This window comes from Aspergillus nidulans, chromosome VII (genome assembly GCF_000011425.1).
Source record: "Aspergillus nidulans FGSC A4 chromosome VII".
Classification (NCBI taxonomy): domain Eukaryota; kingdom Fungi; phylum Ascomycota; class Eurotiomycetes; order Eurotiales; family Aspergillaceae; genus Aspergillus; species Aspergillus nidulans.
The window spans coordinates 2,714,428-2,740,754 of NC_066263.1; the positions used below are offsets into that span (position 1 = coordinate 2,714,428).

General features: G+C 51.3%; 6 protein-coding genes across 6 annotated transcripts, besides 1 other annotated feature; 3 read left to right on the forward strand and 3 right to left on the reverse strand.

The window, feature by feature from the left end:
- Positions 1–26,327: part of a sequence feature (contig 1.32 1..435990(1)) that runs on past both edges of the window.
- On the reverse strand, positions 649–6,148 carry ANIA_02073 (BTB domain and ankyrin repeat protein; the record flags this gene model as incomplete). Its single annotated transcript, XM_654585.1, has 3 exons — positions 649–2,321; positions 2,582–5,604; positions 5,802–6,148. 3 exons carry the CDS (start codon positions 6,146–6,148, stop codon positions 649–651), a joined length of 5,043 nt encoding a protein of 1,680 aa, XP_659677.1.
- ANIA_02074 (uncharacterized protein) lies at positions 7,542–9,160 on the reverse strand (the record flags this gene model as incomplete). The annotated part of the gene is made up of 2 exons (XM_654586.1): positions 7,542–7,786; positions 7,987–9,160. 2 exons carry the CDS (start codon positions 9,158–9,160, stop codon positions 7,542–7,544), a joined length of 1,419 nt encoding a protein of 472 aa, XP_659678.1.
- ANIA_02075 (uncharacterized protein) lies at positions 10,124–12,239 on the forward strand (the record flags this gene model as incomplete). The annotated part of the gene is made up of 5 exons (XM_654587.1): positions 10,124–10,407; positions 10,477–10,722; positions 10,779–10,949; positions 11,033–12,060; positions 12,187–12,239. 5 exons carry the CDS (start codon positions 10,124–10,126, stop codon positions 12,237–12,239), a joined length of 1,782 nt encoding a protein of 593 aa, XP_659679.1.
- On the forward strand, positions 14,100–17,558 carry ANIA_02076 (protein atg13; the record flags this gene model as incomplete). The annotated part of the gene is made up of 3 exons (XM_654588.2): positions 14,100–14,707; positions 14,787–14,885; positions 14,949–17,558. Exons 1-3 carry the CDS (start codon positions 14,492–14,494, stop codon positions 17,556–17,558), a joined length of 2,925 nt encoding a protein of 974 aa, XP_659680.1. The 5' UTR covers positions 14,100–14,491.
- ANIA_02077 (ribosome biosynthesis protein ENP2) lies at positions 18,162–20,910 on the reverse strand (the record flags this gene model as incomplete). The annotated part of the gene is made up of 2 exons (XM_654589.2): positions 18,162–20,627; positions 20,694–20,910. 2 exons carry the CDS (start codon positions 20,908–20,910, stop codon positions 18,658–18,660), a joined length of 2,187 nt encoding a protein of 728 aa, XP_659681.1. The 3' UTR covers positions 18,162–18,657.
- On the forward strand, positions 21,409–25,998 carry ANIA_02078 (uncharacterized protein; the record flags this gene model as incomplete). The annotated part of the gene is made up of 5 exons (XM_654590.1): positions 21,409–21,450; positions 21,507–21,795; positions 21,849–24,608; positions 24,661–25,308; positions 25,361–25,998. The coding sequence occupies 5 exons, from the start codon at positions 21,409–21,411 to the stop codon at positions 25,996–25,998; spliced, it is 4,377 nt and encodes a 1,458-aa protein (XP_659682.1).

Consider the following 26,327-nt stretch of genomic DNA (forward strand, 5'->3'; position numbering starts at 1 on the left):
TATCGTTCTACCATACCCCCTCATTTCCCGCCCCCAGAGCATTTATCCTCTACCTTACTGTGTTGTACCCTATTATCTGTGAAGAAAGTACGTATACGTACGTCAATGCGCTTACATGATGTAATGACCTGATGTTGACGCTTGCTTTCTTTCCACCTCTAGCTTTTTAGTCCTGTTTTCTGAATAGCATGAGCATGAGCGTCCGGATTTATCGATTATGATATGGTATTTACCCAAGCATAGGGCTACCTTGATATGAAGCAATGCGGCGGGTTATATATAGACTTTCCTCTTTTATCTGTTTCCCTGCTAGCTCCACTATAATGGTATACAAACTGGATACCTGGAAGATGAGTGTTAATGCAGAGAGTATAAAATTCTTTGAAGATGAAATTATAGTCTTATCATATACATAACAACAGGGAAAGTATTTTTTCTTGTTCTATGTTAGATGGCTTACAATAGCGCTGTGTATCTGCATAAAATGGAATGGGTAGAATACAGCTATGCCATGTCCCAGCTCTGACCGAATGATGTGGAAATGGGCTTAAGTGCGGGCGTAGATGTTGCGCAGGGGCGAACAGTGGTGGTGATGGCCAGCTGCAGTGATATATACGGAAATAAGGAAGTTATTGCTTTAAGCTCACTCTACTTTGCGCGGTATCCACCCCTACCGCGGCGCGAAGGATTTCCAGAGTGCGCGGAGTGAGTTTGAGTATGAGGTTTTTTGGGCGTTGGTGTCGACAACTGTTGATGTTGTCCTCGATCAGGAGCACCAGCTTCAGAACCGTTCCGCGACGCCTGGCTCTGCTGCGCCGGTGACGATGCACCCTGAGACTGGCCCTGAGTCTGCGCCTGAGGTCCCTTCCCCCGCCTCGTCCGCTGACTTTGACCACCGGGACCTTTACTCCCACGACCTCTTCGTCCCCCACGGCCGTCTCGTTCAGCCTTCTTCTGCGTATCTTCGTCTTCAGCCCCGGGCTCCGGAATCCCCTGAATGCGTCTACTCTCCTTGTCCCACCATTCCTGGAAGGCCTGTTCGGCTTGGATATCCTGGAGATTGTGCCTAGCCGTCGCAGCTTCCCGAATCTCGTCCTTCTCCGTCTGCTGCTGCATCAGGATTGTGGCGAGCGACATGGAGCCTGGGGTGTCGGCATAAAAGGATGTTTGGTAGGGCTCAGGGCGGGGAATGTGCCTGACTGATTTGATTGTAACTTGGTCGGTTGGGGGTGTAGAGGGTGCGACTGCGTCTGCTGGGCGCGGAGCTAGAGGAGGTCTGGTAGTGGTAGCCGAGACAACGTGACTTCTGGAGCTGCTTGGTGTTGGTTTCGCGGCACTTTCGCGCTTAGGCGAGGGTGCGCCTGCAACTGTCTGGCGGAGGGTCATGCCGGGCCTTTGGGCGGATTTAGATGGCGTAGGCGACGGGATATCTTGTCCGTTAGTGATTTTGTCTGTTGAGGGGCCAACAGGTACAGCCGGGCCTGGGCTGGGGATCTTCCAGGGACTTTGCGCGGCCTCCTTTGCTCTTTGTTGAGCGATGGCCATCTCCTGGATCTGTTGCTGCTGCATCTTCTTGCGTTCTTTCTGAGACAGTTTGGGTGCGAATGAGCCGCTGTTTTCTCGGCGCACGGATGACATTCCCAAACTGAGATTCGAAACTCGAGCTTCTGACGCTTCGCTCATTATATCCTTCAGCGTTTTCTTAGATCCTGAAATAGTTGTTGAGTTCCAGGGAACCTGTGAGGGATACGGAGGTGATGCGGATCCATTTTGTTTTTCCTGGGGGGTTGTCGGTTGAAGCCTGGCGGGACTCGTGCCCTGCGGTGAGGCCATACGGGTATCTAGGTAACTTCGACCGACAGAAGATGCTCCATCCTGTAAACTAGCGCCCAGTACCGGTGTTTCGTTCCAAGGCCGAGTATCGTTCTCGTTGGCTGGTTTGACACCTCGATCTATTGCCTTTCCTTTTCCCAGGTCGAGAGATGATAGAGGCTCATCATCCATCTGAAACATCAAATCACCGGTTGAGTGCTTTGATTTAAGCAGAGGACTATCATAAACAGGACGATCTTTGTCTACCCCAGTTTTGAACCTTGATGCTGCCGGTGAGGGTGCTAATTTCTCGCTTGGCGCTCGAGGTTTTCCTTCCGGGGAGTCAATCTTGCTGACACGAGACTTAAGCCGTATCGAATCAATCAATCGGCGCTTGTCGGCCTCGATAAATGAGACGAGTTCTGGGTACTTTTCGTAAATATATTCCATTGCGTTGCGGCCCCTAGAAATTGGAAAGGCTGCCATTTGATTGTCATGACAGACATTATCTAGAGCACGGAGCAGTTGTTCATCAAGATCGCCTAAAAGCCTATTAAACCGTTAGCTCTCACGACTGCCTCGTCGTCCGTGGGGAAACCTACCTGTTTGAGATCAGGTCCTCTAAATTCAGACAAATGTATTCCAATGCGACATCTTTAAATTCAGTTACGAAGCAGGGCGCAACTGAATTGAGAAGGTGACACACATTGCGCGAAGTTACTGCAATTTGTTAGCGGAAAGTATGGTGAGAGACATTTTCAAAACTCACCAAACTTTCCCAGTGCCCTCTGGCAGATCTGCGATAGCCTGTCAATCATCAACTCGTCGGCCACGAAGGCAACATCGGTAATGATATCAACAAAATCCTGAGTATTTTTTGTCCGAACGTCATCAAAGAGCCGATCATCTGTATCCGCATACATATACCGAAGAACAAACTCGAAGATAGATCTGTCAATATGCTTGAGGTCGACGTGGACTTTGTCTTGAGGCGATTTACGTCGAGACTGTACCCAAATACCACCAGAGCGACCGACGAATAGAGCGTAGAAGAAGGGGCATCTTTGACGGATGACTTGACTATGAGCAACCATGCAATCGCCATTTAGTTCAATCACAACATCACAGCTCTCAAAAAAAGAAGGATCATTGAAGGCGGTTGAGAAATCAGTCTTCATGCTTTTGGCAGGTCGGACCATAAGTGCGGCAGCCCGCTCCAGAGCTGGAAGGTCCAGATGCGAGGCAATCCGCATCACTTCTGTTCGGACCTGACGGTAGCGGGAAGCATTTTCTGGAGAAGACCGAGCATGCTGCCAGACATCAAGAAGAGCGTCCGTGTAGAGATAGAAAGTAAGATTGAGTACAGACAGAACGTCCATGCCTTGGAGAAGTATTTGACAATCTCCATTATAATCTTTTTCTATAGTCAGGATTTCAGGCACAGAAGCGCTATGTTGATGCCGATAGTCGTGTAGTGCTCTTCGAAGGACTGAACTGCGGCCTGTCAGAATAAATTCATGAACAGGCACCCGCATATCTGAAGCGGTTGTCATAACCCAAACTGTTCCAGCAGGTAGTCCGGCAAACGTGGGTCGAAAATATAGTTCGGGGTTAGGGCCATTCATTAGGACTTGCCGAAGTGCTGTAACTGACTCTAAATCACGCACTTCTTCGTCGGCAAAGTAGTCCTTCTGTTTTGTAGTGGCGCGGATTGCGCTGAAGGGAGACAGGGGCCAAATATCTCCCCAGAGGCTCGTAGGATTGACATTGATTTGCTCTTTGGTAACATCGCACTCGCGTTGAACGACCGCAAAGGCCCCAAAAGCATTGCTGCAGACACCAACAACCCGGGAAAGGCAGGGAACACGAGCGAATTTGTACTCTCCCGAAGAACCATTCTTTGATTTTCGTCGCCTTTCTTTCCTCCATGCTGAGCCGGAAGCTGTGCAGATGATGATTGATCCATCCTGGCCGACGTCGACGTCTTTGACTGCCATATGCGCCTTCTTCACGGACCATACGCGCACAGGTGGAGATAAGGAGTTACGAATTTTTGCGGGATTGGTGGTTGAGGTTAAACTTGGCAGATTCTCCAATTTGTTGACCTGGACAGTGAAAACATCCCCTGAACTCGATAAGGCACAAATAGTGTTTCCGCCAGATCGAATCTTGACAATGCGATTGATAGAAGTATCATAGCGGGTGGCCATGAAGCTATCTCTTATGAACCTGGAGTTTATCTCCAATGGAAAAGAGAGTCTGGAATAGCCATAATGCGCAAACACCCAAACTTCATGGTTCTGGAGCAGAATTGCGGTAGCCTGGTCGGTAGCAGATACACTTTGTATCGGAGTACTGAACAATGAGGCCCCCACGCGCCGTGGTGTCGTCTGAACCTCAAGTGACCGGGCGTCTGAGTCCACAAGACCCAGTTGGCCTTCGTTCTTGCCAAAGGTGTACAGGCCAGAAGTACTATAAACAACTGAGTGAACAGCTGACGCCGCTGCCCCGAGAATAACCTCCTTCTTGAAGGGGTTGAATATTTGCCGTGGAGATAGCTGAACCGGCACGTCATCTTTGTTGTTCGCCCTTGGAAGGCCATATCCCAACTGACCAAACTTGTTGCTCCCCCAACTAAAAATATCTCCATGCTCGGTAATCGCAAGGGTATGATCCTGACCAAGCGCGACGGACGCGACCTTCTTATTGGCGAGGCCGCCACCCTCAATGCAAACGAAACTAAATCGCGTACTTTCGTCTCCAGTGCCCAGGCGGCCACCAGGGCCAAAGCCACAAATGAAAAGGTTGGATTCGGGGTCATCCGTGAGTATAGCTGTATGAAGCTTGGACATTGCTAATGTTTGAATCTTGAGCGGCCTGGCTTTGATAAATGCTGGCAGGTCTTGATCCGAAGGGTCAGGCGATGACGCCGTTTTGACATCGTCGTGTCGTTCTTGATGCTCCCGGAAGAAACGGTGTAAAAGATGTGTTGGGCGTGTGAGTGTTATTCTCTCGGGATACTGGCGGTCGTCCTGATCTCCAACACCGAGGTTCAGATTCTTGTTACTTCCAAACGTGAATACCTCGTCGCCAAACAGATTCGTACTTGGTTTTTCCAACGCCTCAGCGACATCTTCATCATCCGAGGAACTGACCGAGGAAGCATCATCAAGTCCATGATCTGGGACCAAGGGTCCCAGACTGCGAGAAGTAATCGTGGACGCATAGACATCGAACGGACTGTACCCCTCCCGGTCCTTAATTTTAATCAGACCTCCACTCGGATGGCCTGAAAATCCCGGTTTACTTGGATCTGTCGCGTCCCGAACGTCCCGGGCCATTAAGGCCTGCGCGATTGTAGCATTACCAGCATATAAAGCCCGGTGTAGCGCTGTCCATCCACTCTCCAAATCCTGCGCATATATATCAAGGTATGGCACTTCTAGCAAAGCGAGAGCAAAATCGGCGGCCGTAGGTTTCGGCGACGATGCGACGTGATGCAGGAGTGTCCTTCCATGCTGGTCCCGAGCGTTCAACTCATCCCGGGATATGGGTTTGGTCGACCGCGGGCCACCACCGCGTTCAAACACAGATGTCACAGGAGATGTCCCGGTAGATTTCTTACCCTTTGGCGAAGCACCCAGAGAAGAGATCATCGGACCGGGGCTTCCTGCATTGAGATGTGTCCCTCCTCCGGCTGGAGCGCGCTGGCCGCCAGAGGTATAGCTGGCGCTGGCCAGAAACCGCTGAAAGCTCTCAACATCATCGCGTAAGAAGAATTCCCAAAGCTTGCTACTCATGTGCCCAGTTATTATACCGTGTCAGAAACTCTTCTCAGCCCGGAACCGGAGCGTCGGCTTCACTACGGAAGTGGACGCACGGGTGGGATTTCCAAGGGCGATAAGAGTATTCTGACGGAAGAATGGGGTTGTCGAGAGATGTCGACACGTATACGATAAATAATGGAGTATTCAATCCCTTAATCCCACGGTGCGAAAAAATAGAAGCGGGCGGCGCGGTGTAATGTGAGGATAAGGAAACGTGGGTGGGAGCGCGAGTGTGCGGTGGCGATAAGAAGGTTGCTGACAATCTGTCGAGTAATCTCCGGCGTCCGAACGGCGCGGTAGAGGGAGTCCAGTGCTCGGGACGAGTATGCGATAGCAAGGCAGAGGCAGGAGCTCACGTCGGGTGGGAGTGGATGCTTTATCAGGAACATAAGAGCAGAAGAGCTGGCCGAGGAAGCCAAAAAGAGCCATGGATAGCAGCAAGTCCGCACCGGCCAATCGGAGCCGGTGAGCCCCTCCATGCTCCCCGACGAGAGGCCAGCACTGTTCATACTGAGATGCATTCGCAGTCCCCTCCTGACGCGCGTGCTTGACTATCACTGTTGTGACTTCCATGATGCTGGTTCCGAAGCATTAGGGGGTCCGTATGTCGCCGGTGATGTATGATCCTCTACTGACTCAGAACAAAAGGAACAGAATAGCCTGCAGGAAGTTGTATTTACATTGTATAAAGCCCAGCATTTTCTCTCAAATCTACCCGAATGTGAGGCGATGACAAAATCAATGCAGACATGGACACTACATGGTCCAATAAAGCGAGCCCTTTCAACTAGTTTCAGCATAAATTGACCTTTCAGGTAAACGGCGCAAGGGGGTATAAAAAAGAAATAAAAAGTTGAGGAATTGAACCACTGGCGGGATTCGAACCCGCGATCTTGAGATTAGAAGTCACACGCCTTACCACTAGGCCACAGCGGCGATAGGTTTCCGGTCGAAAAGAAGTCATGGACTATATCGCACGTCCAATAGGAACTGCAAATCCAATAAAAATTGAGGAGTCGAACCACTGGCGGGATTCGAACCCGCGATCTTGAGATTAGAAGTCACACGCCTTACCACTAGGCCACAGCGGCGGTCGCTGTTAAACATGAACTTATTTGCATTTATATTCAGTAAATTTGCCTGCCATTACGAAGCCTTCCACACCATGTGCCCTAGGTCAAGCCACACCAGCAATGCTCTCTGTGGACAGTATAAGGGAGAATGTAGTAGAGTACCTAGGCTATTATAGCTGGTTCTATGCTCTAGTTGGGTGTTGGCGTTGCTGATATGTCCCAGGCTACAGGCGGCATGTAGCCCATGGGGCCGACGATATATATATATAGTTCTCACTTTCAGCCCTTTGGCTTTCCGCTTCTACTAGGGAAGAGCAACTCTCGCTAGTAGCACATTCGGCAGCTTAACAGTTTGTGGCTCTCATGGTCAAGGCTGTTCGTCTTCGCCTCTGTCCACAGGGCCAATAGTCCATAGCCCGAAGAATCTGAAGGAATTTTTGCCAATATTTCGCTCATCTGCGACACTCTTTCGCATATTTCTAGCAAGTCGCATACAGGAGATACATCCTCCCCAACCAGTCGGGTCGATTTGGTATTCCTAGCTTCACCATATCTGATGTTGTTAGTGATGTCGCATATTGACCCGTGTGCTTGACGGCCGGGCACCGTGACAAAGCGAATGATTTATCGTCATGGGCCGACCTTCTCCCTACCCATGGCAGCGGGAAGAAGGACGAAAAGAATGAAAAGAAGAAATACAGTGCATTGGCTAATAACGGCTGCCTCGGAGCATATATGCCAAGCAAGTCCACATGTCAATCTGCGGTAAACTGGAGTCAAAACGTCGAAGCATACAGAGCACAGACTCCCAAGAATAATCCAGTGGTCACTATACACTTCCATCACCCGTGAAAAAATCCACCACCTTATTCATAAAAGTCCGCCTTTTCAATGCATCAATATCGTCGACATAGAACCGACGGCCAGCATCGAGATCGATATCCTTCGCCCTGACCCAGAGCGGCCCCCGATAGTAGATTTTGGCCGCGATATATAGCACCACGATTGCCACGATGGAAACGTAATTGGCGAAGAAGGTTTTGGCAGAGCTTGGCTCACCAAGCGGCCAAACAGCTAGATAAAACTCAACGATAACCAGCAGGATACACCAAACGAGGCCGTATATCGATCCCCAGGGCCACGTCCAGGTCTTCCAGGGGAGGGAACTTAAGAGCGGCCCTGGGCCTTCCAGGCGGCGCGGAAGCGGATGTGACATACAAAGATCATCCCCCACAGGTACAGGGTGCAAAGAGAGGTGAGGCTAGAAAACCAACCAAAGACGGTAGCTCCGGAGTTGCTGACGTTGAGGTAGCACAGCCCTCCGCCGACGAGGAAAGTTAGGGCTACGGCGTAGTAAGGACGTCCCTGCTTGTCACATTTCTGGAGGAAGCTGGGCGCCATACCAATCTCGGCGAGGCCGACAAGGGTCCGCGTGGCGCCATAGGCCTGCGCATTGCCGCAAGAGAGGACGGAGATGAAGATGACGGCGTTCATGGCATGGGCAAGGCCCGGTAGGCCGGCGTCGCGAAACGCGATAACAAAGGGACTGGCGTTGACGCCGTCACCGCCGAAAAGATTCCCGTTTGTCGGAGATACAGTGATGCTGACAATCAAGGCGCCTAGGATGTAGAAGAGGGAGAGGCGGAGCCAGATGGCGTTGACAGCTCTGGGGACGGCCTTAAGCGGGCTGCGTGCCTCGGCAGCAACGAGACCACCCATTTCGGAGCCAGACATGGCGAAAATACATGTTCCCATGACAGACAGGAAGCCCTTGAAGCCATGTGTAAAGGGCATGGAGTTCCAGTACTCAAAGCCCGTGGTCTTATGGTTGGGGGCGCCACCAGCGCTTATGATGATGCCGCAGATGATCACGACAATGATCCAGAGGAGCTTGACTGTGGACATGATGGCCTCCGCTTCACCGAATACGCGCACAGCACAGACGTTTATGACAAAGATTGTCACAAGGAAGATGGACAGCCATGCGGCGGTGGGCACGGTGTCGTCCCAGAACCGGAGCACAGTGACGATGGCCTGCAGCTCGTTGGCGAGCGTGATCGAGCCCGAGAACCAGTACGCCCAGCCGACAGTGAGTGCTACAGCGTGGTCAATAAACTTGCGAGACCACTGAGGAAAGGCGCTCGGGACGGGATATAGGACTGCCAGTTCACCCACGGCCTGGTTGAGTAACCACGCGATGGAGCCCGCTATCCAGTAGCCCAGGAAAATAGCTGCTGGACCACCAGAGGCAAGCGATGTGCCGGACCCCAACCAGAGACCCATCCCAATAGACGAGCCGATGGAGAACATGAGGAGATGGCGCGTCTCCAGGGTACGACTGAGCCCGGAGTCGGCTCCATGGTCATGCGCCTGGTAGTCGACCACCTGGCCGACCTCACTGTCCGCCGCCACAGTCGCGGCCGCCTTTTCTTGCACTGACTTTGCCATGACTGGATGCTAGAAGAGCTGGAAAACGCTGGAATGACGAGGAGTCGCCGGGAGATGGATGAGTAGATATGACAAGAGGAGCCCAGGCCTATAATAAGAGGGTTTTCCAATGGACGACCACTGCATACGAAGAGAGATAAGCTGCGCACTATACCGGGAAGAGCGTTGTCCTTACTCGTGGGATATGATAGAATACGCCACCGTAGCGTTCGAGAGCCTTGGTGAACCCGCTGTCAGACGATAAGTCCACGAAATACACACAACTAATTACCCGGAGCAGGACCATAGACAAACGCCACGCCGATAACAGATTAACAGATTCAAGTACCCGTGACGTGAGAACTGTTGATCCCAACTGTTGATCCCTTGGTTGAGCCCACAGATATGCATTTGTTGCGCGGCAGTAACTGCAGTGGCAGCTGAGAGCCCTAATGCTGCTATTGCCAGCAGATTTTCCCGCCATGCAATGCCGCTTGAAGTATGTATACAATATCGACCACAAGCTCTCGGCCATGGCAACTTGGCTTTCTTGACAGGCACTAAGAAACATATCGCAGGGCCTCATACACAGCCAATCAGGTAGAGGACGCAGTTGCAGTGACTGCGGTTCTTATCAATACTAGCTCTCGCAGGATGTCGGTCACCCCGACACGCTGATAACGAGGGATCAGCTAGCGCCACCATAGAACAGCACCTCACGGGCTATCTATCTAACAATGGGGGTCATATCCGCCGCACAGAGTGTCAGCAAGCGGATTGGTGGCCAAATCAGCCGGCTTATCGTGAGAACTCCTCCCAAAAACATACTCTGCCGATGAAGCAGACATGTTTCCGCACAACTGCTCATTTAACGGAAGTCGATGGCACGAGCGGCACGAGCTGGAGCCTTCCTCTGCTAGAGACATTTGCCTCGTTTCGTAAATCAAGGATTAGAAGTGCCTAAAGTCTAGCAACAAAACCGAAATGACGACTTCAGATCCCACCGTCACCGGAGAGACCACCTATGACGTTGTGATTGTCGGCGGAGGCCCAGTCGGTCTGCTTCTAGCGTACCAGCTCAAAAAGTTCGGCATTTCAGTGTGTGTGCTCGAACAGCACAAGAAGGAGACGCAGGATGCATATGGGCGAGCTATCGCCCTGTTTCCGCGTACTTTGGAGCAGCTAGATCAGCTCGGGGCCGTTGAGCCGATGCTACAGCTGGGGTTTGCTTGTAGGAATAGCGTCACATATAAGAACGGGGAGAGAATGTGAGTTGTTCCTTCATTCTATCACTGGCGATGGACGGGAAAGAAGCGGAGCTGATATGATGGATTTAGCATCCCAGGCCGGGTCTGGACGTTCATGGAGAACATCAAAGATACGACGTTCGACTTTACACTCGTCTTGCGACAGATGTATACGGAGGAAATCCTCAGGGAGAAACTGAAATCCGTTGGAGTGAGTTATTACCAAGGAATGGAGTGCGTTGGGTTCGATTGCGATCCAAATAAGGCGCCCGATGGATTCCCAATGACATCTACATATCAAAATGCTGTGACAGGGGAGACGTTTTATCTGAAGAGGTAGGAGCATTCTGGCCTGCGACTATGTTATTAAATTGGTTTGAACCGGTCATAAGAAAAAGCACATCGCTAAGCCATGACAGCAAATACCTCATCGGCGCAGACGGAGGGCGCAGTTTCGTCCGCCGACATGCAGGGATACCCTTTGAGGGTGACATTTCCGAGGATAGATGGATCCGAATTGATGGAATCGTCGAGACGGACATGCCTATTACTCGCGCTTATGGGTGAGTTGCTGCGCTGAGGCGTGCCTATCTGCCTAACCGTACCTCGATCACGACTGACACCCAGCCCTGCGTCCTACGTACAGCGCAATTGAAAGCGAAACACACGGTAACGTCCTCTGGGCACCTCTCGACCACGGCGCTATAAGGATCGGGTATGCATACAGCGCGGAGATTGCAGCAAAGTATCCGAACGGCGTGACGCAGGAAGTCGCAGTACAAGAAGCAATCGAAGCCATGAAACCTTTCAAAGTCTCGTTCAGAGAAGTCCACTGGTGGACTCTGTATACAATCGGGCAGCGCATCGCGAAGACCTTCGCGACGGCCAATAACCACGTTTTCCTCTGCGGGGACGCAGCACACACGCACAGTAGCGGTGCCGCGCAGGGCCTCAACACGGGGATCCACGACGCCGTGAATCTGGGCTGGAAGCTGGCGCTGCATATCCGGGGGCTCACAAAGCCAGAGGTGCTGGAGACGTACACGGCCGAGCGGCTGACGACTGTGCAGAGACTGATTGACTACGACAAGGACATTGCGACGCTCATGTCTTCCAAGTGGCCGGCGTGGTATACGGGCGACCCCAATGCAGACCCGCATCTTGTTCTGGGGCAGATCTTCGACGAAGCTGCTGCGTTCAATACGGGACTAGGAATATCGTACCCGGCAAATGTGCTGAATGATCTCGGATCGGTCTCTTATACTAACAACAGCAGCCAGTGTGTTCTCGCGCCTGGAAGTCGACCCCCAGACGTCGACCTGAAGATGCCCGCCACGAACCAGCTCGTCCGTCTACAGAAAATAACACCCAACAACGCGCAATTCTGGGTCATCATCTTCGCAGGAAATAACAGCCCGAGTATTCAGGAGACGTTGGGGGCATTGCAGCGGTACCTGCGGGACACCGCGCCAGAGCTCATATCGCATAAGAGCATCAGATGGTTGACGATCACCACGGCCGTTGGGTGCTCGCCTTACGAAGCTCTGGGAATGGATCCCCTCGGTGATGCGTACTTTGATGCAGCCAAACCCCTGGCCCATGGTAGGCTCGGTGTGGATATGGAGGAGGGGGCGGCGGTTATTCTACGGCCGGATGGGTTGGTTGGTGCTACGGGTAAGATGGAAGGGCGCTGGATACGGGAGTATTTCTCGAGAGTCCTATATTTATAGATGATCAGCGAAGCTGGGAGACTGCCAGATAGAATCGCGTACAAAGGATGCTTTGCTGTCCATTCACCAGCCTCTGCGTACGGCGAAGGACATACGCAATATCCTTGGTTGGCGATTCTCTGATTATATCTAACGCATTAAAAAAAAGACTTTCAGCGGTGGCGTTTCATCATCTTTACGAATCATTAGGATGAAAATGCGCATAAAGGAAGTCGATTTCTGAAGCCTTGCCAGCTAAAGTTCTTTGGCGGGTGCGGTTTCCTGAAGAATATGTAGGTGGTTGCAAGGCTGCGGTTGCTTCTTCACGGATCACGGGCCAGTGAGCCCGACAGGATCATGGCGATAATCAGAAAAGCCCGACTTCTGATGGCCTTTCCATTCTGACTTGGTACGATTCTCATGCTTGCTTATTCCTTTCTATAGGGGGACCGCAGCCCATAGACCTCGTCTACGTGAGCTCAAATGCCACCCGCCTACCTGCCTACTGGTAACCCGCGTCGCACAGCAAACTGGCAGACTGCAGTGCAAATATCTAGCGGCATCCGCGGTCGCTGCAAGCCTTTGAAGCACCTACGAGGTACGGAGCCAATGCGAATAGCGCTGAAGCTGTGCGTCCCATGTCCACTACACCTTTACCTTAAACAAGGAATTATTTGGCTCACACCCCCAAATCCTGCTGGTTGGGCGATAGAGACGATGAGAAGCGATTTTTCGCAGAAGTACCAAGAACTGTAGAGGGAGAAGACCTTGTAAGAAAGGAATGCTCGAGTAAGCTGCGTAGTGCGGGTGTTGACGGAAATTTTCGTATTTATCCTGGTTTTGAGCTGTAACAGCTCGCTTAAGATGTTCGCGGCGCTGTCGATTGGCTCCATGTGCCGTCTCGTGATGTCGAATACTATATCGATAATCCCAGCCGATGTAATGCCCAGTTGATCAGCGACTCGCTATAAAGGCGAAGAGTTTATAAAGACCAAGAGGTCAGGACGATGGAATACCCATGACCATTGCTGCTTATTTGGATCATCCCCTATCCTATTGCTAGGCCTTGCCTACAAAGGCTAAGAAAGCTAGTTTCGTTGATTGCAAGGCCACAGACCACGTAGAGTGATCGGTTATCGATAGTCTACTCCGCAGATCTGGCGGTGGCAGGCAGTCTAGATCTCAGCATACACCCGACGCGCTGTAAGATAGCAAATACGGAGTGACAGATCAATAACCATGTCATGGAGAGCCAACAACAGAAGGAGTTCTGCCTGAAGCCTGACGAGCGACTAGACGAGTCTGCCTTGACTGCCTTGACTCCACCTGTAGAGTATAGAGACGCGTGCAATGCCTTCTGAGTGCAGATGAGGCGACCAGTCTCAGGGACATGAAGGCTTGGGAAGTGGTCTGTGCCTGAGCGAAAACTGCTGATATGGCATACTGGAATTTGGCAGCAGTCTGGGACGGAGTGAAAAACCGGGCCTGTCAGAGACTGCGAAGGTCAGAGCTCAAAGTACTCCGCAAGGTTGAAAGGAGATAACGCAAGCGCACCTGACCAGACCAGACGAGCAGATCTATGGGGAAAGGCTCACCGCCTTCCCAAACACCGTCTGGATCATGGTCTCACCACCAACCAGTCTGATCGCGAATTTGCTGGGAATCGAGGAGAGAGACTGACGGATTTCAACCTAGATGATCCTGTTGTTGATTTGGGAATTTCAAACATTGGTTGTGGTTGGTTTAGACTAGCCCGACTCTAGCAGGAGTAGAGACAAGAGCATGGCGGAAGGCTGCACTTGACCAGGGCCCCATCGAGTCAAGTCACCAGTGTGCGTCACAGACCCTTCCGCAGGCCTGGACTTACTCACCTCTCTCTTCCTCTCTTTGCCGCTCTTTCACACCTCTTTATTTCCTCCCTTTCATTTCTTCCTTACTCGGTCTCCCTCTCTCCTCATTCTGTCAGCGACATCTCAGACGCCGCCGTGCTGATCATGACTCCTTGAATTGCTGATCTCTCCGGACCTGATCCCCGTCCGTTATCTGGAGCCGCTGTCAGTGCGGAGAAGCTCCCAAGGGTTGTCTAGACCAACCTCACCAACACCTTGTTGCCTGGACACAGCAAACAATGATATCGCTGCCTGCTATCTAGAGCCTCAAACGTGATCCAGCTCGTGCTTTTTGCTTGACTCATCATTGAGTTCTTTATCTGGGGGTTCCACTGCATATCGACCTATCTTGTGCCTCTATTGCGTCCGTGAGCATGGCCATCCACAACGGCTACGTCGTTCCCCCGTTTCCTTCCTGATTCAGATACGCCCTACGACCCCGCCGTTCTATTTGGATCGTACTGCCGGATATCACCAGCCTAGATTCTTGATATCTCTCCTTAAGCCATGCATCAACAACCGCGGTCGCCCGCTCCGGCGGCGTCTACCTCATCGGCTCGGCGGTCCCAGGATTACGATCGCCGTTCTGATTCACCAGCCTTCGACCTTCGGACGCATACAAATAGAGGGTTGGGAATTGAAACTGAGAATGATACTGCCGAACCCGAACAAAGCTCACAGCCCGGACCGGAAGCTATCAGCAAGGTGAACCAGATTGTCACGGTATGGCCCATATCTCTTGTTGCCGGAGCGGTTAAGAGGTTCCAAAAAACATGGGATCTATCTTCTAACGTTATTGCAGAACTATCATACGAAGGCTGCTCTCATCATCCTCCATTCCCGTGTCGAACTTCCCCCGTCTTATGCTAAGAACTCCAACGTACCTCGAGTGAATCGCTGGGTATATTTCGCCGCCTTGTACTGCTGCTTTAGAATGATTCTGGCTGACATGACCTGTGCATAGTTTAATGTCGAGCTGGAAGAGACGGATGCGTTAAAGGATCAACTCAAGACCTGGAGAACATGCGATGCCACAGACAACCGACCGCCGCCAATGATCATCGAGACGTACTTGGATACGGCAGGGCTCACAAATAATCAGACACTTGTGGCTTTGGATGATAATGGGAAACGTTGGGATGTGACGGAATCGCTTGCTGCGTCCCAGAGCTCGCGACCGGCTAAAGCTTCTTCATCCAGAGCGGTAGATGTGATATTGGAGCGATGGCGAGTAGAATTGGGCGATATGCCTGGTAAATTGCCCAGTGATCTTGGCGCTATCCTGCCGACGGTATACAAGAAGAGTATCATCCTCTTCCGGTCTCTCTTTACATATTCAAAGTTTCTTCCGGCTTGGAAGTTTATTAAACGCAACGGTCGATCACGAGCACACCCTGCGCTCAGGGTCAAATATCGGATATTCAGCGGTCATGCCCGGGATCTGTCTAAACAGGATCACTTAACTATGCCCTTGTTCGAGGGCGATACGAAAGTGGTTGACACTTACAGCTTTGGCGTCACGGATTCTCCTGCTGGCCCGTTCTCTGTGCAAGTGACGTATAGGACATGCTGCGACTTCCGCGTCGACGACTCTGAGGCTCTTCTAAGCTCCCAGTTCATGGGAGCTGACGATGAGATCTTCCAACCGTCGTTACCATCCGGGGGTCTGGACGCTAGAGTAACGCCGGAAGTTGGATCGGCACCGCTCACAAGAAGAACTGTGGAAGATCCAGACCTTAGTCGGGCATACGGCAGCTTGTCAACTTTCCACCATGTAGGTCCTACTACCGGCGCAAGCCCTATCTCTGCGCTTCGAGCCGCCAGAGAAGCAAGGGCTTCCTCTCCATCCCCGCCGACCTCATCACATCGGAATTCTTTCGCAGCTGCGAGGGCTAGCCCAGTAGGACGCGCTGCGACTCTTGCTAATGACACAAATCCCAACGTTGCTAGAAGGCCCTCCATCTCGTTTCAGCCGTTCAAGGCACCGCCTTTGTCCGCGTCGCCCTCCCTAGTTGATCCTCCACTAAGTGCTTCACCTCGGACGACTGGAGCCGGTCGAACCTCACTGTCTGATTCTAGGCATATGCCGCCACCCTCAGTGACTACTTCATCACGCAAGCCGCCCTCATTTGGTCCCGATAATGCTAATTCATCCCCGAACTCGGCATCCCCTCGTCCCACACCTATGTCGAGATATAGTAGTGCCTTCAGTCACCGCCGAGGTAGGCCGTCTTCAGGAGGCATTAACAAGCTAGAAGACGACAACTCCAGTGGTAGAGCCAGTGCAACGTCTTCTGGTGCCCAGCCAGGCTCCGGGTTACTTGCCGAGATCACAGGAACCAGCTCCGATTCAATTCACGCTGACGATGAGAACATTTCGGAATTCCTGAAGATGCTCGATCTCAGAAAGGATTTGCTAAGCCCTTCGAGCCAGACTGCTATGGACAATCATTCCCGGAGGATGACAGCAGCTTCTGCTGCTCTAAGCCGTTTTCGGGGCATGAAAGATTCCAATGCCGCCCTTTCTGACTCGATGTCATCTTCGCTGCTCATGAACCGCTCATCCGCCACTTCCAGCAAACAACTTTCTGGGGTTCCGGGTATAGCTGGTACATCCATCTCTACCGCTTCATCTCCCGGAGGGAAAGCAATATCTCCTCATACTCCCCATACTCCCGCCATACCTTCTCGGCTCAGCTCCAACAGTATAGTCGATAATACCACCACACGTTTACACGGAGATAACGGTTCGCCGGTAGAAGAGGATGCAAGCGATGAGACTACGACTGAACGTCTCCCTTCAACAGTTACCGCCATACCGATTCCCACTTCGCCTGCGACCATCTTCCCCTCTACTTTCCGTCGCTCTAGCTCAGCTGCCAACCGTCGAAGTAGCCATGCTATTGATGATGACGAGATTTTCACTATGCGTAGCGTGAGTCTTGGAGCTGAGGAGCCATCTCATACTACTCTTGGGGCATTGCAACGGCAACAGGATTACGAACCAATTGGGACCAATATAGCTCCGTTAGAATCTGGAGCGCGTTCCAGCGGAGGCGATGATGGAAATGTTCTTCGAGGCCCCACACGACGGGGGCCAGGCGCTCATCGTGATGCTTCGTTATCGGGCCCAACCGTGGCAACATCCCCATATTCTCACCACCCTCTGCACCAACGGCGTATTAGCCATTCTCGTGGCCGCGGATTCTCCGGCGGTCCCCACTCTCTCAGTTCCGGTTCCAGCAGTATTGCACGTGGTGGGCTTATCCATCCCTACCCAGCTGAGCGAGAGGCTGAGCGCGATGCCAATGCAGGCGCCAGCCATAGCGGCACGGAAGACCGCCGAGGAACTGGACGAGGATCTGGCGGCGGTCGCCACAACCTTCCGCAGGCCGCCCAGGTTGAAGAGGACGAGCCCTTGTTATTCGCCATGAGTGACTTTGGTGCATCTCGGCGGAGCTTCGAGGAAGGCCGGCAGGGAAACCACGGACCAGACTCAAGTGGTAATACCGGGAGCTCCAGACGAGGTAGTGGAAAGCGAGGCACGCTCTCTGGCTTCCATCTTTGGCCTTGACTACGCTAAAGACAAATCAACTCCTTACACAATTTGCTCTTCCCTAACCTCCTCAAACTCGTAAGACTCACCGACCCCACACTTCCAACTAGGATTTTGGCTACTCATGTTTTCTGGCTGTTAACTCATATACACTCTGATGTTCTTATTTTCTGTTTGGCCACCGTGCTGCGTGATGGAATTTTCTTATAGACTGATCTGCTACCGATTGCAAAGGCAAATAGAGAATGATACGAAAGACCTTCAATGGTTCATTTGGCTTCGACTTGTTTCCCCTGAACTTCAAATTGCTTGCTTTCCTTGAACATGTTTTCCCGGTTATTTGGTGGCCTTCAGCCTAAAACGGCAGGTTTGTCTGTGTCTTGTGTTTTGGGTGTTTTGGCTGCGTTTATTATACCTTTCTGACAATGTAGTGGTGTCAAACTGCTCGTTGGCTTTTCAGGGTTTGGTGCCAATGCCGGCGTTTGGGCAGTGTTGTTGCTTTCTAATAGATATTGGATTACAACACAGAAGTACGATGTCATATTAATTCAATCAATTTATTTTCGACAAAGTACATTACAGAAGACCCCGAAGTTGAATTGGTTGCATCATAAAACTTTTGCTTCAGAATCTTAAGACTCCCTGAAGAGAACGCTAAATTAACAAGATGGGTGGTATCACAATTAACCACAGTTTCTATATGCGATACTGTTGCATGAATATGTCGTGAAACGGTCTGTCTGGAGTGGCTCGACCGGCTTAAAGAGACTTGTAGCAATCTCGTTCGTCCTATCCCAGGTTTCACTCGGCTCTCTATAAGGGTAACCAAGTCCTTGAAATTTACCGCCACTAAAATCCTTCTTTCTTCCCATGGGAAGTTAACTCGAATGACCGAGAAAGGTAAAGCAGTCCGTAGCACTCTGTGGATGGGACATGAGAGCGCAAGCTTTGAAGCGGCGGTCTGCACTGCTCTGGCCCATAGACACTAACGCTAATATAGCGAGCTGTGTTGTATACACGCTTCAAATCGCGCGATAGAAGGATGAACAATGACGAAGCCCAAGCCCAAGCCCAATACCTAGAGAAAGAGCGCAAATTCTTTGGTTTACGGCCACGCTCACATCTTGCGGAACGTATTACCGGAGGCGCTTCTTCGCTCCTTCGTCCTGTAGTCGGAGGACGCGGTAGTTGGTTTGACGGGCGCATTGTTGTTCTGTTTCGAAGATCCCTTTCCTCTAGGGTTGAATGTGAATTCCTGCTCACCCACCACGGTAACACGACGAGCTGGCTTCTCTTTCGTGCGCATGTTCTGGGCGCGAGCACCGAAGGAACGGTCGCGGTTGGAGGTGGCGGCTGCTGCGGAGGAGGAAACCTGCATTTGGGGCTGACGACGGGTGATGTTATTGGCGGGTTTCTGTTTTTGGGCGGAGGGTTTGCGTTTAGAGGGTCGTTCTTGTTCGCTTTCGCTTTCACTTTCTGAATCCGAGTCTGAGTCTGAGGAGTTCGGGACTTCGTCGATGGCTTCTTGCTCGACGGCTGTGAGGCCGCGCTCTTTCCTAGGAGGAGGGGCAGGCTCCGAAGCACTGCCTGAGTTGCGGAGAGAGTACTCACGGGACGTCTCATCGATGGCGAAGTCTTCGTCCTCGAAGACCTTGGCGAAACGGTTGTCGCTGAGTACTGCTGTGGGTGTGGGGGCAGAAGCGGTAGCATCGGCATCTTCCATCGGCTCGTCGCCGCCTTGTTGGAGAACGCGTTTGGCCTTGCGGCGTTCGTTCTTCTCCTCCATCTGCATGAGGCGTTCGGCGAGTTTCTTGTTGACTTTGACGGCTGCCTTTTTCTTCCCTCTAATTCGGCTTTCACGCTCCTTGTCAATCTTCTCCTTGATTCTCTTTGCGCGCTCTTCCTCCCAGATGTACGGGTTGGTAATCAACCTGGCTTCCTCGTAGAGGCGCTGAGCGACAAAGTATCCGTGCATGTAGGGTCGCAGTAGGTTAGTTCTTCCAATCAGATGGTCTAGACTGAGAGTCTTGAGCTGAGGTAGAGTCAGGAACTTGTAGTTATCGTAGACAGAGCCGGCCTGTCCAGCGTTGAAGGCGTTGGGGTCGTTCGGATCTTCGGCCATTTCCTCAACCAGATTGTCTAGGAACGAACACCACTTCGGAGCGGGACCGAGTTGGGGGATGAAGAATGAGTGCTGTTGTCGCCCTTCGTTGGCTGTTAGGAGCATTCCACTGTCTTTGCACCAGGCGACCGAGTTGATGTCAACGGCGGGCTCAACGGAGGTCCATGGGTTACCATTTCGAGGGTCCCATATCTTGATAATTTTCTTATCTGAAGACAGAATCTTGGGCTCCAAAGTCTGTTCTCGTGTAGTGGTCGACGGCAGTAGGAACTTAAGAGTGTGGATAGGGAAACCATATCCTTGATCTTTCTTGAGTAGAGGAACCGGCGAACGGAGATCGTAGAGGTGAATAAGACCGTTCGAGGAACCAGTGGCAAGCGTTAACCCAGAACGATGGAACTCCAACGCTGTGATCTCGCTTCTCGCATCATCAGGTCCGATCTGCGTAGGAGGCAACAGCACTCCTGCGCGGCCCTTCGCTCGCGGATCCCAGAGTTCAACGGTGCCTAAAGTCGTACCAAAAGCGAGCAGACCATGACTCTCTTCCGCAATAGCGCCTGTGTTTACAGCACCGGTATTTATACCACCCTGCAACGCACCTCCGCCAGCCGACGTGAAGTCGTCGCCTCCGACGTCGACCTCGAAACTCCGCATGTAACGACCCAGTTCTAGATTGAGGCGAAAGACTTCACCCATACCGTCGGCGTTTACGCCGACGGCTGGGACAAGAGCTTCGGTGGACGCTCTGTCGTATATTAGGTCACGCCCGTATCGTGGAAGCCTTGTTCGGTAATGGCATCCACCAGGAGTGTGGAACTCGAGCGATCGGTCAGATTGTAGGTGGATAGACTTCGAATAGTCGGAGGAAAGCAGTTGGAATGTTGTATTGAGCGCATCTGTGTGGCGAGCCCATGAAAGTGATAACTGAGGAAGGTGGTGCGTGTGTATTTGGGGCTTGTAGGTTCCTACCCGGAGTTACAAAGTCAGTTGGGAGTTTCTCCATTTATTCTTAGAGAGAACTCTCGTATTACCTGTGCTCATGACCCAATCCCCATCTTCGCTGACCCGGATGCACTGGCTTGCCTCCTCAAACTCGAAGTCCTGCAGCAGTTCAATCCGGTTCGCATACTCTGGATCGTCCTTTAGACTGCGCTTTCGCCGTCTCGCGAGCCATTCAGGTAGTGGACGGGCTGTATTTGACCCAGATATCGTATAGACAGGGACTTCCGACTGGTTTGAGAGCTTCATGCTGGTGATGATGCTCTGGTGACTGCTGTATTGAGAGACTGCAGGCTGGCGATTTTCTCTTTATTTTTTCTGGTTATCGATAAATGGTAGCACGTGATGCTGCGGATATCGAGGGCGCCCGATTGGCTGCACGAACGCCAACAATCTCCGTAATCGACTCGGGACTTGGCTTTGAGTGCTCAGACTGGAACTCGCCGCAACTCCTGCTGCTGAGGATGTTGTTACCGTCGATCCTTTCGTCGTACACCTTTTCCTGATCCCATGGTCTACTCTCCATAACAGTTCAGTCGTCCCTGGCTACCGACCTCGCACGTACGGCGAGGACACCTGGGCAGTTCGACTTATCGCTGACCTTTGTCTCCGTCAACATCCCGATACGATGGGCCGCGGATTGAGAAGCTACTTCTGGTTCGACTTGCTTTGGAAATGAAGTTATCTTCGGTCTTTACAGCTTCCTTGGCTATTTATATTGGTCCACCCTGGGACATCAGCTAAAACATGGACTTTCCTGGGGGATGCATCACAAACGTTCGCGTCATTGTAGGTACTCTTCCTACCTAGTTACAGCTCCCAACTGAGCTCTAATGCTCCGTTAGGATGGGTTCTCCAACGTCTACTGGAGGATCTACACTGAAGATACCAGCGGCACTAATCCTCCAGGTGACGGCCCCAATAATGGGCATACCCTATTGAAGCATATCAGTCGCCTCAAAGAGCTCGAGCTTCGGCTAAGGAGTCAAGGTAGCTTAGTGTTGATTTACCCGAGACGCCTTGGTCTGTTGATATTCTCCGCCACTCCCGACTTTGAGCACCTCGCACCAGTACTTTTAAGTGAAAGCGGAGATCAGACAAATCGCCTTCTTGTTGGCTCTACAATTCTAAAAGGTTAGTTGCCTAACAGGTCAATTACAACGACAGTACGCTTACCAATTCATTAGTCTGGACATCGGGAAGCGTCTCTGCTGCGGATTTGGCGAAGAGTCACCTGTCAGATCTCCAGACCACGAACGCCAATTCTCCCGCACCATCCCAACGGCTGCAAAACAACTCTGTGCAACCTAGGCGGGCGGATAATTCTGGCGGCTCCGCGGCAATATATGCCTCATTTATCTCAGCCGTCACCGCCGCATTCAGTCTACAAATAGTTCGACAAAACAACGCCATTCCTCTGGGACCGCGGACTCTCTTCAACACCGTCAACGGTAATTTAGATGATGGCCAGGGCCCTGCCGGCAATGGGTCCACTTCTGTTTCAGCACTGACCTCCCTCCACGTCCAGTTGACTTCGGCAGGAAAATTGACCATTGCCTTACAGACTATTGCGCAGACTGGATTGTTACGACTGAGCCAACCAGAAGAAAGTGCATCTGCTATTCTACCCGGAGCTGATTTATGGCTAGCACCTACTGGTTCAATTGCAAGACTAATAACTTCTCACTCGGAGAAAAACAGCCATTCGCGCCCCACGTCGGCCTCGGAAGATATTAGACGATGGCAGTTAAATGTTCTAGAATGGTTGGGATACTTTGGACTACCCACTGAACCGGTGACCGATGATGGCTGGGTGGAGGTTGAGGTCTGGGAACCGTTCTATTCCAGGTTGTCCGGAGAAGCCGCTCGACTCAAAGAAGAGAATTCTTCGCTCCCGCTAAAACGTATACTTTGGCCTGCAATATACTGCTTCCGAAGATCAAAGTCAAACCAGTCAGAAACCTTGGACAGAACCGGGGAGAGTTTTCCCTTTCTTTGTGACCCACTGGACTTCGCGGAGGGTTGGTGTGCTAAAGAGATACCCAAGGCTGTGGAGACGAAGTCGGAGCTTCCTTCCAAGAACCAAGAACGGCAGGTTAACAGCCAAGACACATCATCACCCGGACCTGTCGGTCTGCCAGAAGGGATAGAAAGTCTATCCCGTGCCTCTCTTCACCCTGAAGTGCAGAGCGCCAACCTTGTGTATCCGACGCCGCCAGATGGGACGGCCGGCATAGGACTTAATCCCGTAGTGCCGACTACGACAAAAAACGCGTTAGATCCAGATACGACTATGGATTTCGGCCCGGCGGCGGGGCTTGGTGTCGGATCTGGTCTTTATGACACCAATGAAGACGATGATCTTTTTGGAGACATGAACGAAAAGGACTTTGGTACCAAGGGGATCACAGATGCCGACTTTAGTTTTTTCGATGACCAAAACTTTGATCAACCTAGCAATGGCGGCAATATGGAGGATATTCAAGAAAGTCCTGGGTTTATCGAATCAAACAAACCGGATGTTCCCCTTGGACCTTCAGATCTAGTTTCGTCCTCACCTGTCTCGGTTGATAGAAACAACACTCCGAAGGGAAGCCTCGAGCAAATACATCCTGCTCCTGTGCCTCATGGTCAGCCGCTTTCCGTGAATGATGCACTAGTATTGTCGCCTCACCAGGATCACGCTCAGACAGCCAGTCCCCCCCTCAGCCCTGTTGAGGTTAAGAAGATCCTTTTTCCAGAGTCAAGTACCAGCCCAAAATCTCTCGCTAAGACAAGCAACGCACTGAGTCACTACAGTCCAGTCGCATTCAAGAGCAATATCTCTTCATGGGATCAAAAGTATGGTGCAGACGGCAAGTTTTCTTTTATGGGAGTAAGGACCGCGTTCAACCATGATCCCCACACTTCTTCGGATGGTATTCCAACTATTGGCCTGCCGCGTCGAAAAAGTCATATGAAGGCGCTAGCATACTCTAAAAAAGCCGATGCCGAAGGGAGCCCGGTTGATGAAGTCGACTCAGCTTCAAGTCCCGATTCTGAGAGCGAGTCAGATGACGGGTGTGACAATACTGGCCCAGAGAACACTATGCCATACATGACCTTGACAACCTTGAAAAGAAAGCGTGCGGTCTCCAGCCCGATTAATTCTCCTAAACCATCTTCGGTGATGAGCTCAATTGGCGCCGAGCAGGAGGTAAATATGCCTAGGTCTGAGGATTCAATCTTTATAGGGAACTTTCTCTCTATTTTCTCGGATTTGTCAATTGCTGGATTTTTCACATTATCTGAAAACCATATCTTCCCGTCGCTTGCATCGCGAGAAATACAAGTTCAGGTTGCTCAGCTTTTAGTTGACCAAGTCACGCAATCATCGTTGGATCACAAGATTGATGGCAGATTTAGTGTCTCTTGCCTGGATAATCAGCCGTCTTGGTCTCGGGAATTGCTAGAGGGTTCCGAATATTTGGGTGGCATTGAAAAGCTCGATTTGAACAGTTTTGTCTCACTACAGGAGCAAAATGCACAAAATTTTCTCTCACCAGATGCTGGTCCCGCTCCTCGTCAGAACCTTCAACATAAAGACACTGGTAGAGGGTCGATCACGAAACTATCACCACCACATCTACGTGTCCGGCGCGGCAAAGACTTTCTGGAAACTCTGCCTCCCGCTATATCTTTCTGGGAGACGTTTGACCTGGAACCTGCTCATGGACCGAAGGATATTACTGCTTATTGCATACACCCTCAATTCTCGACTAGAGCAGCCAATGTATTCCTGGACAGGTTGGGTCTTCTCTACCCTAGCTGCAACCTTGGCAGCCACTCCAGGGGAGAAAATATCGATGCATGCAGAAACGGGTTAGTTGAATGGGATGTCAAATCGGTAAAGAGGCCCAATTATCAAACGGCTGTGCAGCAGCTAAAGCTAATCTGTGAGGAGCTCGGTAAGAACATCACTCGCAGCTCTGGATTATCCTCAACTAAATATTTTCTCAGGGACCGCTCTTTTGGATGGCATGCCATCAAAGGACAATATTGTTGTTTATATCATAAACCCGTTCTCACATGCTGCTTCGCTGGTTGACATTTGCGCTGCGTTCTGGACCCTACTACAAAATTACTTCGCCAGCGCCGAGAAACCACCTAAACAAGTAGATGAAGTTTTGCTGCAGATCGTTCCATTGGATTTCGTTATGTCGGCGGAGTCTTTAGTTGTGCCTCCTCAGGCAGAATATTTAAACCTGGCCTTGGAAGTCTACAGTCGGTGCTCTACAAGACAAATGCAACCGAGCCTTGTGAACTGCGCGCCACCTGTAATGCTGGCCGAGACTCTTCCCCCATCAATTGGATTCAGGCTTGCTTCTGAACGTTTTTCGCCTCTGCAGGAAGGGAGATGTCTTCACGTTGCATGCTCTAGAAGTCAAGATCAGCGATGGATGACCGTGGCATGGTCAGACAACTCTGGGGCCCTGCAACGAACAATGTCTTACTGCCTTCGTTTTCGGAACTCTACGGCTTCTCGGACTCTTTCTGCTGTGCGGTCTGAGATTTGGGCTGCAACAAGGGATATCATGGACAAAAGCCAAGGACGATGGAGAGTCATCATCGTCAATACCGACAATGTGGACCAGGACGAATATGACAGTGAGGCTCACGCACCCCCACTCTTTCTGATGCTTGTATTAATGATGTTTAGCATGGTTGAATCTTGCGGACCAGTACAACAAATCACGATCCATGGCTATAGAATTGGCGATACTGAGCGTCAATACCGCCTTTGATATTTCCCTCAGCCCTCCACCGTCACCATTATCAATGAGCCTTCTTAATCCCCAGGCTTCTTCGACGCCTATTGCTACCCCGGTTCCAAGTGGCTCTATCCTTTCTCCGGATGGACCGGGAAATGCTCCAACTCCCCCGAGTGGTGCCAATGCAGCAAATAATGCTCTCACTCCGACGGACTCACTCCTAGAGTCAGAATCCGAGTCTCTGCTTGTTGACATTTGCGACGAATCCTGGTGTGTTCTATTATCGCATCGGTTAAACGGCAACCTTCATCTCACCGAGTACCGCCCTGCGTTAGCTAGTGGCTATCTAGTTCGGCGCAGAGGTACTACGGATGCGGATGGGGCATATACCATGAACGTTAACCTCTTATTCACACAGCGACCTTCAACCCATTACGAAACGACCCTCCGCGAGATCATAGGAATGTACCGTGACCTGGCGACACTTGCGCGAGTACGAGGCACGCGGATAGTTCAAACTGGCACGCTGCCGTGGCATATCGCCACTGCAATGCGTGCTCAAGAAATATTGAGTTATGTTTTGTGATACAGATGTTCCGTTTTTCTGTTTCTATATTTACCTGGTTGGTATATGGCGTTTGGGTAGGTGAGGATCATTTATTCTCTTTCGGCAGGTTGCATACAGGATGCGTTATACCATCATATAGGGTCTGGACTGCTGTTTGTCATGATATTATACCCATTATATCCTCGAATATTTCTTCAACACTATGCAGTGCCTACGTAGTGGATAGAGTCACCTGACTAAATCTTATCATATCTAATCCGCTGTTGCTGATAAAAGGTGGAAAAAATTCAAGGTCGCAGCGATTCATAACTACAACCCCTCACTCTCGCGGCTCTCTCAATTATAGG